The sequence below is a fragment of the Melozone crissalis genome, unplaced genomic scaffold (assembly GCF_028551555.1).
Source record: "Melozone crissalis strain CALT ecotype California unplaced genomic scaffold, PUWL_Pcris_2 ptg000007l_1, whole genome shotgun sequence".
In the NCBI taxonomy this organism is placed as follows: Eukaryota; Metazoa; Chordata; class Aves; order Passeriformes; family Passerellidae; genus Melozone; species Melozone crissalis.
Window position 1 is genome coordinate 4,062,524 of NW_026535785.1, and position 15,205 is coordinate 4,077,728.

The following is a 15,205-nucleotide window of genomic DNA, read 5'->3' on the forward strand; positions in this document are numbered from 1 at the left end:
AAATTCATACGGATGCTTGCAGCTTTGCTTTTACACAATTAGCAATTTTCCCACTGCAGACTTTGCCCTTTCCATGAGTCTGATTTAACCAAAATTCCAACCCCACAAGAGCTTCTTCAACCCTACAATGGCTTCTTTGTCAAGTAGAAAAGGACCTGTTGAGGAAAGGCTGTTTTACTAATCATCTGATTTCTTAGTCTAATCTACTGAAAAAGACAACATTTGACTCATCCAACTGGTCTTTTAGCTAGTTTTGACCAAATTTGATTAAAAAACATCCAACATTCAAAGTTCCTAGAAGCTCCACAAAAAAATTGGAGCAATGCAGAGTGAAAAGACCTTTTGGCACTGGCAGAGACAGAACGGAAGGAAGAATTTCCATTTTTCACATGTATATTCATTGCCTGATCAGGTCAGCTGCAGGATTTGCTCCCTCTTATCCCAGTTTGAAATATCAGGAGGCAGAAAATAACCCCAGTGGTGCTGAGGGGATTATTTAGGGTCATTGTGCAAAAAGTGCTACCATTGATAAGAGCAGCTGGGTTTGTTGCACGGAATTTTTATTTATTGGAAACCAACTCTCATCACTTCTATTATCATAAAATACTTGTAATATAATGTAAATCAGGCTTGAACATGAATTCTATTAAATTAATATAGCCCCTGAATTCAAGTTTTCATGTTGTAGCCAAGCTCAGCTACATCTACACTACTTTTTTTTTTCAATTCTAATAACTAAAAAATATATTAAGACACATGTTATTGGATTATAGGGATCACTACTACTTTCAATTTCTGGACTTCATTGTTGAACAGATTCCTATTATCAAACCCATTCTCAAGCTCAATTGGAAATGTAAGCTTAATAGTTTTGTCCATGCTTTGTAGAAATGAAAACCTTCTGAAGCTGTTTGAACCTTGATGAAAATCCTATTTTCCAAGTGCACTTTAAAAATTTTCCCTAAAAACACATTGAATAAAGTGTTTTTAACTTGATATGTACACGATCAGCTTAACCCACACTTCCTCCAAGGGTCCTTTTTTCCCTCTTCAATCTCCCAGGAGGGTTGGCCTTATCAAAATTCCTTTCCCACTTTGATGGGAGAATTTCTGTCAGCTTCAGCGTGCCCAGGGTCAGGCAGGGTACAGGAAAGCGAAATGTTTTAGTGTGTGCTTACAAGGCTCCATGGCACTGCTGAGGGATGAGCTCAAGCTTACAAAGACTCGGCTTAAACTGCAGCTCAAGCTAAATATTACTAAAATAACACCCTGGCAAAACTGTGCAAATGTTTTAACAGTCACTTCAACTCTTAAACAGAACGTGTATAAATATTTATGCCATGTTTTCCACCTGTTCTTCAGGAACATGAGGCAGATGGAAACGTGGCAGGGAAATAAAGTGTGGAAGAGCAGCAGTGCAAGGGACATTTTTGGATAGAAAAGCAGAATTTCCATAGACAGGGAGAAGAACTCACAACAGCAATTTATAGATTAAAATGGGAGGAAAACACCTACAAAGTCAACAGCACTGACCAAAATGAGAGCTGATGGAAATCTGGATATGTTGTATCCAAGCCTGTAGTCATTTATTGCTGTGCACCTCTGAAACGTGTGTGTGCACTTTATATATATATATTTTAATATATATAAATACATCATGGAGGGTCTGAGTCCTGTGGTTAAACCCCAAATATGAACATTCCAATATTCATCATGACTTCATAAACAGCCAGAGAAAATTTAAGGAACATCATGCCAAGCCAAAAATCCACCCTCTTGCTAAATTAAACACAGAACTTTGGAAAGCAGGTTAATCCCAAAAATTACAGTTCTCTGAATTCTTCATTTGCCTTTGTTTAAGCAAAGTTTCAATGGAAGAAAGTGATTTTTCTCTTTGTGAGTCATTCTAGAGAAAGTAGAGTGCCAAACTGAATTCTTCTTTTCCAAACACAAGCAAAAGAAAATTGCTTAATATGTAGGATTTTTGTAATTGAAAGTTTTAGGTCAACAGTGGAACACTGATTAAAATGAAATAATTTACATTTTTATATATTTGACCAGGAAGAAAAATAGGTCAATAGAGAAGAATGACATTAACTTCAAAATTAGGTACTGGCGAAACCTTTTCCAGCCTCAGCATTCCATGATTCTGCCCTATAGACCATACCTCACTCACTCCATTTCTGAATTCAGCCAACAGGGTTGCACAGTAAGTGATAAAGATGATAAACCAGAAAGGTTAAAAAAATGTGCTTTTAGAGGGCAGCTGGAAAAGAGCACCAGATGTTTTGGAAATGAGAAGGGAAAATGTTTCCTGAATTAAAACACAGCTGTCATTATGGATAATGGCATCATACTCCTTTATTCACCCTATTGATCTGTTACTGTGCATCACCCTAAAATGCAAAGGAAAAAAAACTCAGGAATCATCCATGTATGATAAAAGCAAGGGCAAAACACAAAAAGGTTAAAATTCTCTTCAATTAATCACTGAAGAGAATCAGCAGTTAGGGAGAAGGAAGAAAATTACTGTTGTTCCCTGAGTGACAGCTATTTACTCCACCTTACAGATGAGCCATATATAATACATATAATTTTTCCTTCTGGAAATGCTCTGCCAACCATCTTTACTTAATTCCATTTTAACAAGCCACAGCTGGTAATATCAAATTTGTCACCAGACCAGGCTGCAAAATGCCTTTATTAAAGTCTTTCATTAATGAAAGCACCAAGGTTGACAGTATGACAGTATCTAGTTTGTAAATTGGCAGGGATAAGTTAATTTTGTTCCTCAAATGTCATTCATTTGGATATTGCTTTATATTGTATTATAAACTTGCTAACAATTGACTGTATAACAAGAAACCAGAGGAATTATTTGGAAGGGAACAGGAAAACAATCATGTTTGAAGCAGTATGAATCAGTTCACAGCTATCAAATAAATATCTTAATTGATTTAAAGGAAGCTCTGTGGTTGTGTTCTCTCCCCTGACTTTGATATTATGCAGTTTTTATGTTTTTGCTGGTAGCATATTAACACATCACTAAATAAAGCTGGGTAAGTCTGTTGCATCTCTCATCCCACTTAAGATAAAGTGTTACTCTGAATAGATTTGTAGGAAGAAACTTTATAAATTAAAGGGATTAAGCAAACAGAAATCCTGAATCCAAATATCCTGCTTTACCAATCCAAGAATACAGAATTAGGCTCTGCATCTTGTTAAGTCTAAAATTTGGCCCTGCTAAGAATGCAGAGACCCAGTTTTTGCTCAAAACTGTACATTCAATAAGAAAATAGATTCTAGGAACAGGACAGATTGAGTGGGTATTCCAAAGAACTGAACTCAAACAAGACAGAAAGTCAAGGTGGAAAAAAACAACTTCCCATCAGTCAGCTCAGGATACAGAATCATTTTGGAAGACTGTAAAGATGAAAGTTAACAAAAAAATCAGTCTGGTTCCATGAAAACCACAGAGAATGGGTTTAGGGAATGATAATTCTCATTCTCCATCCCTATTCATTAGATGAAATAGCTGTTATGTCAGAAAATAATCCAAACATTTTAAACTTGAGCCTACAATTAAGTTACTGTGCCAATGACAAATTACTTTCCAGGGTTTTCTTTCATCTTAGTTACTTTCCATAGGCAATTTACTGGCAGGGACAGACTTTTTTCTCACCTCTACCTTAATTTGCAGCACAGTTTAAAATTATCAACATCTGAAATCAAAGTTAACACAAGCAGTGTGGCAGTTAAACTGCAGCATACTTTGCTGAAGAGCTTTAGAGCAGAAAATCTCTTCTGTTTGCTGCCTTCCTTCAGGGTCATTAACATGATTTATTATGAAGCAGGAAATTAGGTACTGGATATATCAATATTGTTCAGAAAATTCGATTCCATCATTGCCATATAACTGCTTTATCTCCAACAATCTTGTAACCATAGTAACTAGATTAGAAAGTATTCCCCAAATGTTTTAAAATTCTTTTATTCTTATTAGCAACATCAAACATTGAAGAAATTATGGTAAATTATTGTTTTCCAGTTTTCCGAGGCATTTGCAACTCGTGTGATTCTCCTCAAAGTCTTAAGTAAACAGGTGTATTTCAGCAAAATTTTCCAATAAAATTCAATTAGCTGAAAGAAAACAAATGTGTTCTGTTGGAATTGTTTATGTGAATGTCAGTATTCTTTAAAAAGGGAGGGCTGAAGAGACACCTCTCAGACAAAGAGACAAATCTGAAGTGCTGCTTTCACTTAATAGTTTGTTAGGACATCAAATACATATCCTTTAATGAGAATTAGTGTGCTGTAGCTTAATAATTCATGGACATGTGATGCAAGCCCTTTCATTTAATGGAGTGCTGCTCTTTCCATTGCTTCCATTGCTGAAGTAGGTTGGTGTTTTTCCCTGAAGGTCAGGAGTGTGCCATTCCTCCATGAATTTAATCAGATGTTAAACCCCGACACCTCCAACCATCCAGGCCCAGCTCAGCAGGGTTTTACACATTTTCAGGAACATCAGAGTAGCAGGAAAACTGGAGGTGTCTATTCTGTCAGGATCAGAAGCAGCTGCGTTATGCAACTGTGATCACATATTTATCAAATATTGTCTTCCCTCCTCAGTACTGCTGGTGGAAATTAATTCCTCTTCTCTGGGTACCAGAAACTTTTCTTTTAATCTTATGCCAAAATTTATATCCATTAGTTATTACACCAGTGTATTCCTTTCACTTAAATCATCTGGATTTACAGAAAATGCTTGTGCTAGGCAGAGCAAATTGAGCTCATATATATTTCTGCCCAGTCTTACCATACCTGCACTATAACTTGATTTTTTCTCTAAACCCAATCTTTGTTTCTTGATGGATTTCAAAGAGCTTTATTTATTGCCTAAGTGCTGTTCATAAATAACACCCTTTTCCACTTGTTCACTTTTCTGCCTTGTTTGCTTCTTTTTCCTATAACCTCATCTGTGGATATGCCTTTCCCACGTGGAATTGTAGACATATTTTAGAAGAATGCTCTCCTTTTATGCCGTCAGACTTGTTCAAGGAATCAGAATTCCTTGTGCCTCTGTAATTCCATCTCCTCTCTGAAAAACTTCCCCACCCACTTCTTCAGCAGTCACCAAAATATTTTTGTCTTCTGGACAAGCCAAAATTCTTGCTGATGACCATTTCCTGTTTTCTGACCATGCTCTGGCACAGCACAACCACTGCATTTATGTGGTGATGATTTGAAAACAAACAATGGGATATTAAAAAATTAATTCTTAAAAATCCAGTAAACGTTTCCTGTAGACCCCATGCCTAGTTCCATTATGAGAAATGCATTCTTTTTCTTCCACATCATTTTTAGTAACTGAAAAAAATATTCAGGCCAATAATTGGGATTCAGACCTTTCCCAACTAAGCAGCTGATAAGCAGTCACACAGATCCCTCTTGTGGTGTTGGAAAGGTTTTGGGGTTTCTGCACATCATTCTCTTCTCTGTGAGCACACACCATTATCCTCCATCCTTGCCAGGTCCTTTCCTCCTCCACTTCTCTTTAGACTCCCTCTCCTTTGCTGCTTAATTCTCCAGTGTACCAAAAACCTTCTTAATTCAGCTTTGTTTCAGTGTTGCTCCACTCTTATGTCTTCCTCTGACCTACAAACCTTCCCTCTGGATTCTCTTCCCAGGCTGAGAGATCATGATCATCTCTTTTGACACTTCAATTTTTTGCCTGAAGTTTGAAATTTTTTTACAGCTGCTTTCTTAGTCCATGGCAATTCTCTTCTGTGAAGCATGCAATTTATGGTATATAAATAGTATAGCCACCAAAAATACCAGCTTGCAGCAGCTTTCTACATCCAGTTTTCTTCAGCTTCCTCCCTTCTTCAAGTGTTTTTCTACTGCTGCTTTAACAGGCAAGATGCATTTGCTCTTTGCCTTAAATTCACATCTCAGAAGAGGAAAAAAAAAACATTTCCTCACAGATCTTAAACATTTTTATCCTGTTTGCAAGCCTGGACCACTTCTAGTCTTGAGATTTTGTTGGGGTCAGTCCTGCCATGCAAGTGCAGCTAACAACCAGGTCAGGGGCAGGAAGTATAGAAAGTTTCTGATCTAAAATACCTAATCCAACCCCATACCCTTTCCAAAAGACAAAATAGACAAATAACAACAAAAAAAATTCTTAGAGGAAAAAAAAAATAAAGTTTTGGGTTTGATTTATTCAATAATTTCTTGCAAAGACTCCTTTGCACCTCTCTCTGTGTTCTGCCCTTCACTGAGCATAAAATGTCCTGCCAATTTTCACCAGGCTTCCAGATTTTACCTGCCAACAATTGCAATACTCATTTTTATGCAGGACAACTCCTTTAAACTGGAGAATAGAATCCTTGATTCACCATTTGTCCATCCATAACACGAAGAGCAAATCCTCTGAGCCTGGATAAACACAGTCTCACTTTGCAGGTGTCCTTCTCTTCTGAAGTGTGGAAAAAGAGCTGGGACTTGTTGAGCATCTCCACAATTCCCTTTGTGCTCCTTGGGGTCGGCATTAGTGAGGATTAAACTTCAAAAAGCGCCATCCTCAGCTGAAGTGTGTCATTGTTTGCACATGCACAGAACCACCACTCTAAATTAGTCTTAGAAAACATTTCCATGGTGAAGTGGAGAATAACCTGCCAGTGGAAGTACAAAATAATCCTGCATCCCACTGCTTTGGATTTCATTTGACTTCATGTGGACAAATAAACCGGAAAAGCAGCATATGGAGAGAGACTAAAAATTGAATATCATATCCCAGTGCTCTATCAGCAAGAGCTAAACAAAACACATCAATAACAGTCAGGAGTTGTAGCCTGGGCCATCTGGTCACAAAGGTTGTATTAAAATGTTTTAATCTCAGGGTTCTCCCTCAGGCACAAAGGCACAATATGTAAAACCTTAAATCCTGCTAAAAGGTGAGATTTCTCCACCTACAAACACAGCAGGCCTAGGATAGTTATTTAATTAAGAGCTACCCTAGTGAAGGGTGTGGAAATGGCAAGGCAATAATCCAATTCCTGAGTGGGGATGCTGGAAAGCCCGGAACAGCACAGAGAACAGGCTTGACACATGTACCTCCTTGTTAACCTAAATACTAATTGAAATTTTTGTAATTAATTTGAACAAAACACTGTTTTCACTTGTCCAGTGCAGTATCTCCTTCCTGATATACATATATCAAAATTCATGAAGGAAGTCCTCTATAATTCCTATTTTTTTTCCCCTTTATGATGTGTTTCCTAACTGTGAAATAAAACTCAATTAATTGTCCCCTCCCTGCTCTCCTCTTTCCACACATCTGCCCAGCTCCCCACTAAGTGCTAATCAGCATTTCACCTGTTGGCTGCTGCAATCACTTCCAAACAACCTTGTGCAATTCCAGCCAGCACAGCATGGGGTGGAGAGCAAGAGGAAATCAGAAGAAATTAATAAACCACACTGGTAATTTGCTAAAGCAGGGGAAAGTAAGGGAAAGAAAGAAAGGGAAAATAACACACTGGAAACCTGACTTCCATGTGAACACCCAGACAGGACCATGTGGTGGCACCACACAGAACAAGTCAAAAATCTGAAATTACCCTTTTCATCCATTCCATGCACTCAGGAAAGCTTCACATTCCTTCTCATTTTTGAAACTCTGTTATGACATGCAAATTACTCATTCTCTGGATGTTTTGCCTCTTCCCTAAAACACCATAGAAACCACACAAATCTGCAATGTCCTTCTGCAGGGATTACAGCAGAGCAGAGATGGCAAAGGGTTTTTTCATGAGGTTCAGGAAAAACCAACACCCAGCAGGAGCTGTAATCTATCAGTCCATGTGGCTTCTGAAGGTGAGCCCCAAAATATTTTGGAAGAGGGAATAAACACATTGCTCACACCTCACAGAAGTGAGCAACTAAGTGAATTTTTAAAAATTCATGAAACTATGGAAAGCTGATGATAAGTATCTAAATTTAAGGGAAGGATGAACAGCTTTTTCTCCAACTTGTGCAAGATCTGACACAGGTACAGGAACCAGAACTCTGAGTTGCTACAGACATCCATTGTGGTTACAAGACCTCACAGCCTGTCTTATGAAGATCTGTGACAAGTCAGAAAGGCCTGAAATAGCTGCTTTTCTTTTCAGCATTGATTTTGAGTGGATTTCTTCCCTACAATCAGTAGGTCTAAGAGTCCAAACCTTTTTATTTATGCTTTGTTCAGCATTCAGTTGCAAATTACCACAGTTGACATAGAATATGTCATTCCATTATCTTAAATATCACTAAAACTTCTGTCTCCCCTGACACATGCATAATCTCTCTTTCTGTTAGCAATATACTCCAGCCAAATTAATCATCTGCATACCTAAATTGAAGCTATGCTGAAAAAAAACCATAAAAGACTGTAAAAATTATAAGATCTCCAAGTATTTCAGGGTGCTGATCATTTGCAATTCCTATAATTTAAATATTAGTTGAGGACAGGTTTCTCAGGGCATTTGAAAAGCAGCCTGCCAGATGCTCTCACATTTCTGCTTTTGTGCATCCTCTAAGGCACTTGTGATGCCCAAGAAGCACTTCAGGAACAGGGACAAATGAGGATGAAAAAATGCCAGGAAAACATTGCAGCACAAACAGGGCCTGGTTTGTCTCCTTGTGCCCGAGGAGCCCAGAACTCCCATCTTAAACTCCCGAAAAGAAATTCTTAATGAAGGAACTTCTACAGAGAGACTCAGGCTGCCTGAGATCCAAAAATTCAGTTCACAAGCAGAAGGAATGGAAGAGGGTAGGAAGAAATCCGGAATATTTCTACCAATTTGATGGGCATTGCAAAACTATAAGAATAATAGATCAATTATTTAATATCAACATTCGATTACATTTTGTTGACTTACCTTGCCAACTAATCTGGGGAATGGAGGTCTTTGATTTTCAGGAATTAGTATTGGAGTTGCCAAAATAGCCCTTTTTTGTCTTGGAATTCCAAGGCTGCCTTCTAGTTTTAAGATTTCCTGAAAAAGAAAATGACCAATTAGTAAAACTTAAAGATATTCAATTGTTCTTCCCTTTCCTTGCACCCGTAGGCAAAATTCCCATGAACCACCAGATTCTAAGTTTAGTATTGTATATTTTCCAGCAATTAGTGATAACATATCAAAGCATGCATTTCATCTTTCAGGTTACTGCACTTTTTCAGTGGCAGTAGACAGGCCATATTGATTTTGTACTCATGTAAACAAGTTATAAACTTAAGCAGTTGTGTCTACAATCCTAAACTGATAGCTGATTAAATCATAAACCTTTAGCAAGCTCTGATTTACCTCCAATACTTGCACAAGACCAGTCAAAAGCCACATTTCAAATGTTTTTAGAGAATTTTCTCCAAAGATATATATGATAATATCTCTGAAGACAGATGAGGATAGACATCATCTACACTCAGTCACTTCTCAGCCCAGGCTTTCAATCAAACAGAACAAAGTGAATTTGCAAACACAGTCTACAGGAAATGAACACTCAATAAACACCAAAAGTTTATAATTTCAAATCAGACACCAAAGCCCAGATGTAACTTCAAATATGAGCTCATAGGTTGTTAGTGTTGGATGTTTTGCTGTGTTGGGGTTTGTTTCCTCTTAGAGAAAGCTTCATGCTATGCTCTCAGAAAGAACAAAAATAAAAGTTGTATGTACACATGACTCCTTTTTCTCTGTATTTTCTGGAGCCTTTCTTTCTGTCTGAGCTTCAGGCAGTTCAGCGCGTCATGAGCTACACTGAACTCTCCACAGTGGCCTCTGGCCCCTGGAAAACTCTGCCCAGCACACCTTTGCTTCCTCTTCCCTTCTGTCTCTGATCTGCTCAGTGCTCTCCCTACAGGAGCTGCAGCTTCCCAGAGACCACTCTCCTTCCCCTGCTTCCTCCCACAGCCTCTAAAACTCTCTTCTCCAAGCACAGTTACTGCCAAGGTCAAAAACAGCCTCTCCCCATCTCCCAAAGCTCTCCCTTGATCCTTTTTTGGAAGAAAAATAAACAACAAAAAAACCCCACAAAACAAACAAACACCCACAAGCAAATGAAACAAAACAACCAAAATCTAACAACAAAAAAGGGCAGATTTGTAGTGTACTGGGAACTGTGGAACTGAAAAATATTTCAATCACTTCTTTTCATTTGGGTTGTCATGGCAGTTTTATTAAAAAATCACTCTTTGAATTAAATGTCTCATTCCAGTAAGGCAGTTATATCCTACAGATAACACTTTGCTCTCTTAAAGCACAAACTCCAAACCTCAAAGTTTTCAGTCAGTTCTGGAATCCATGTCGCTGTTTTAACAACTGATTCTTCATTACACAATCAAAGCTCCATCCCTAGGCTGTGTTTTTATAAAATGGCAGAGCTGAATGAGTTCATTTTGGTGGCACAGTCTGGATCCATCAGCCAAGCTCTCCACAGCTGCTCCTGCCTCCATCTGTGACAACTTCTCCCATCCAATGAGCCTCTCACCACAACTCTGCTCTACCTCTGCTGGCTTTAGCATCATTTCTCAAATTTGACAACAAACAGGAGCAAGGGACCTCAAGTTTTCACCAGTTTGCTTTAGTCATGATAAAGTCAAAGAGCAGTGGGAACCACACAGAGAATCCCTCCTCACAACGCTGCCAATTTTCATAACATTTTGAGGCTCCCCCCAGTAGAGTTCCCAGCTCTCCCAAAGGCTTTGCCATTTCTCTCTAATCTTTCAGTCTGAAGGCCACTCAGGTCCCTGCTTTTGTCTTTCAACTCCTCTCCCAAGAGTTTTCCTTAATAAAAATTCATGAGAAAGTTCAAGATGAAAACAGTTGAAGTGTCAAATGACAAGAGCTGAATCCTGTCCAAAGGCAAATGCACAGAGCAGTAAAGCTTTCAAAACCCCCCTGTAAACACAGAGGGGCTGGCACGTGCCTGGGATGATCCTGAGGAGCAGGAGTGACTCCCAGGATGGCCACAAGGAAACCCCAGACCTTCAGCTCAGCAGCAGCATTTGTCTGATCACACCTTTCAGTCCTGGTCCTACTCTCGTGGTTTCCTTCAGCCCAGGGAGATGGAGGGATTTGAACATGACAAACCTGAATGTCTTGCTCATTTGCAGAGACCTGGGAGTCTCTGCGTATGAACAAGATATTCAGATTTGCTTATCTTTGTGTCATGGAAAGGTTTGGGTTGAAAGGGACCTTTAAAAGCCATCTGGTCCTACCTGCAGTAAGCAGGGACATCTTCCACCAGATCACTTTTCTCACAGTCCCATCCAACAAGACTTTGAATATGTCACAATTCTTTCTGTGACAGTTTGAGTAGGAAAAGCAATTTCCAGATTGTTCAACATCTAGGGCTCACAATTTTGGTAACCATAGACCCATAAACAGTTAGCTCATCACTTTCCCATGACAGGTTATCCTTACACTTCCCAAAGGTTCTCAGATGGAAGAAAAACTCAAATTATATACAGTTAGTCATTAATATAAAGCAGTGAAGTTCTAAAGGAAAGCACTATGATGGTAAGACTTAAGGCCTTTAAGTCCAGATTTCTAAGCAGAACTTCAGAACAACAACAAAAAAAATTTGAATTATTGTCTTTTGTTTCTAACACAATTATTCTGTTTCATGGAGAAGGAGGTTCTGCAGATTAAGCACAGAAATGTAAGCACTTTTCTCTGAGTGTGTTTCATATTCTTCATATCTCACTGTGCTTTTCTAAATAGCAATTTCTTCATGATTTCTGTCCTATCATCCCCTGGTGTCTAACAGCAATGACTGATTAAATAAGTGGCCAAAAGCACCTCTAGGGAATGCAGGTAAGCAGAGGAGAAGAAAATGTCAAGAATACTTCACCAATTGAATAATTGACTGGTGTTTGTGGTTATCATGATTTCCACACTTGTAAAGAGCTAAGAAAAGGGAAAAACATTTTGCTTAGTGCCAAGCAGCTGCAACTGCAGGTTTGATCCTCAGTGAGTGTAAAAGAAGAAATCTGCCAAGGACTCTGACATTACATGTGCATTTAACACCTGACTCAACAGCTGATAACTCTCATTCATGGATGGATATATTGGATATATAATAATTCTTACTGCATTCACCTATTTAATTTCTTGGAGAAGAACTCACAAGGGATATAAAATTACTCTAGATAGAGTTGGTAATTTTGCTTCAAAAGTTCTTAAAATATCAGGCTGGCATTGTCACAGGAGTGCTCTTTTGGGCCTTGCCATGAGTGAACCCACAGAGTTCTCCATCACCTTTGCTGGACCCAGCTGACCAAAACCACAGAGGTTACAACAACTCCAAATGAGGATTTCTGGCCTGTCCCAGGTGGGTGTGTCCCACCAGCACCCAGAGAGATGTCAGCAGTGGTCACATCTGCTTCTGCCTTGTATGAAATACAGGAACATAAAACTGTCTGTCCACAGAAACATATCCATATGCAAAGTTTAAAATAGATATAATATCATGAATACATGCCTACCTAAAAAAAAGTGCACCAGAACCAAAAATTCAATCCCTTTGATTGTTTTTGGTGGGATTTTTTTAAACAAAAATGGTAGGAGAGAAATCCTATCAGGTTTGTTATTTTTACTACTTAACTACAATTCCATATCTGTGATCATTGTTTTTCACATGGTCAGTAGTTATGATCAGAATCCAGCTATTACTTCACTGCCACCATTTCATAACCAACTTTTACACCTTCTTTTTAAGTTCCTTAATTTCCCCTTCTAGGCATGGAATCAGCTCAGCCATAAGTTAGCTGATTCACTGGCAATAAAGTTTGGTTATAAAGTTTGGAAATAAAGTTTGATTTCCTGTTCCCAATAAAACAGCACCAAACACAGCCTCCTCATTTTTCCAGCATTTTGGCTAAACTTGAATTGAGAGATGCCAGCCTGCCCAAACTCCAACATCATGCAAGCTGGAATTTCCCTGCATCTTTCAAGAACTCTCCTCTTTGTTTTGTTTTTCCTTCTTTTTACCAGGCCTTCTTGCAGTGCTTGAATATTTGACTGAATAGCCTGGTCACTCTCCAGCAGCACAAACCATTACTCTTGGCAAAGAAAATTTCATTAGAACTTGTCACGCGAATAGGGTGGCTGAATTCTGGGATCGATTTGTCACAATGAGGGTTGGAAACACTGCTGGAGTGGCAATCTGTAATCCACTGTGCTGACCAGAAAAGTGCTTCAGTTTCTTGTCATTTAGTTGGTCTTATATACGAAGGTTGATGGTATAAAATGGGGTCAGCCCTAAACACAAAAAATAAAATTAATTGGATGCTTGTTGCAACCAAAGTTCATCTGAAATAGGGAATGGGGTGAGGTAATCTGAGATATATTGGTTTTCCTATATCACAAAAATACTGAAAAACTAGAAGTCTTTGCAGGTGAATTTAAGAAATATTTTTATATGACTCTCAGCTGACCTTTAAAAACATGCTGTAATACTTAATTCCTTCATAAATATTATTTCTATCATCATAATATTGTTATCATCAGCAGTATTGAAGTTAATTATTTCTAAAATGTATGCCTAAACCAGAAAAATATTTTCACGTGTTGGTAGTAATATAAAAAAATCTCAGAAATGTGCCAGAACTTCGGTTTAATGAACAACTATTTAAACAAATAATGAACTCAATGAATAAATTTAAGAAATTTAAAGGTCAATGGCATTCACACAAACATCTGCTCAAAAGCATTCTGTCCTCAATGCCCGTAAATGTCACCCTAAAAATCACTTTGTGTGCTGGGAAGAGCAAACCCAGTAAAATACAGCTGGCTAAGGGAAATTGGGTATTTCAGAGAAAAAAACTTCCAAGCTGGTGATGCATGGCCAGATACAATATCTAATGGAAATTACTGGTGAAATTTGATTTAATTACTCTGGGTGTTCCTTTTATAATTGTGCCATAAGGGGAGAGGCAGAGCCTCACAGTGCCCATTTCTGATCCATCCATTAACTGCAGAGACACTTGGAGATCTCAGCTTTGCTCCTGGGCCCTCCATCTGCCTGGCCCAGGGGGGGTTTTATAGGATGGAGGCTCCTGTGATCTTCAGAGGAGTCAAAAACAGAGGTGAAAAAAATTATTCTGGTTCAAACCATTTGGTCGTGTGTAAATAGGAACCATTTTAATGACAATATATTCTAGAGTGTTTTGGATACATAGGTGACAAAACTCTGGTGGAGACACACCTGAATTTTTACTTTGTGAAATAATTAATTCTCTTATTGCCCTGAACTTCTGCAGTATCTTTTCTGATGGAAAAATCCTGTTTCTATTGAAATACAAGTTTCATTTATCTACACACTTGCCTTATTCTGTGATAGGGAAAAGTTTTTCTAAGATGAAAACAAAGTACCCCTAACTCTGCTTTAGCCAGGGGATTTACCTGCACTGGGAATAATACACTCTTCTTTTACATTAACATTTCAGGCTTTTTTTTGGTCATCATTTAGAGAATGTTATTCTCATTTTGAAGCATATGTGAATCACCACCTCTTACAGGAAAGCTCATATTGGTTCAACACTGCTCATTAAATATAATGAGGTGTCCCTTACACACAAACAACCAAATATGCTCTGACTGCCTCATCTGTCAAACACAACTGAAATACAGGCTTGAGGAGAAAGACAATGGCTGACCTTATGCTCTATCTTCACCACGATGCATTAGCAACACATCACTTATCATGGGTAAAAATACCCTTTTCTCCATCCCTGCTGTGCTTACACTTGTAGCAAAGCAAATAAAACCAGACTGCTTTTAACAGCATGCCAGGAGAAATGAAAAATTCCTAAAGATGTCCCAAAACCTTCAGCACTTCAAATAAATGTAACTGAAATAAGGAAAGCAATTTTTGATGCCATTGCCTAGGTAAAAAAGCCTTAAGAAAAGTGTGCTGTAATAAAAATTTACATTAAAAATAAAGTGGTTTTGTTTGGTTTTTCTTTCACTTAATGAAATCATCTGCTTTTGGATGAGATATCAAATTGCTACTGAAAATAGAAACACAGTGGAGATCTGAAGCAATTAAAATCTTTTAAAAATCTGATTCTTTTGAGATTTAACTAAAGTCATGTGTAAAATACATTGCATAGCATGGACATGAGGCCTTAACCTCTTACTCCCAATATTCCTGCTCTCAG

The 15,205-nt window shown here is 38.2% G+C and overlaps 1 protein-coding gene across 2 annotated transcripts in view; it reads right to left on the bottom strand.

The window, feature by feature from the left end:
• The window catches only part of CDH13 (cadherin 13), a 438,138-nt gene that overhangs the window by 246,109 nt on the left and 176,824 nt on the right, over positions 1–15,205 (bottom strand). For both annotated transcript variants that reach the window (XM_054269469.1, XM_054269468.1), the window contains exon 4: positions 8,922–9,038. In XM_054269469.1, coding sequence (XP_054125444.1) covers positions 8,922–9,038 — 117 coding nt within the window. The remainder of the gene's footprint in view (positions 1–8,921; positions 9,039–15,205) is intronic.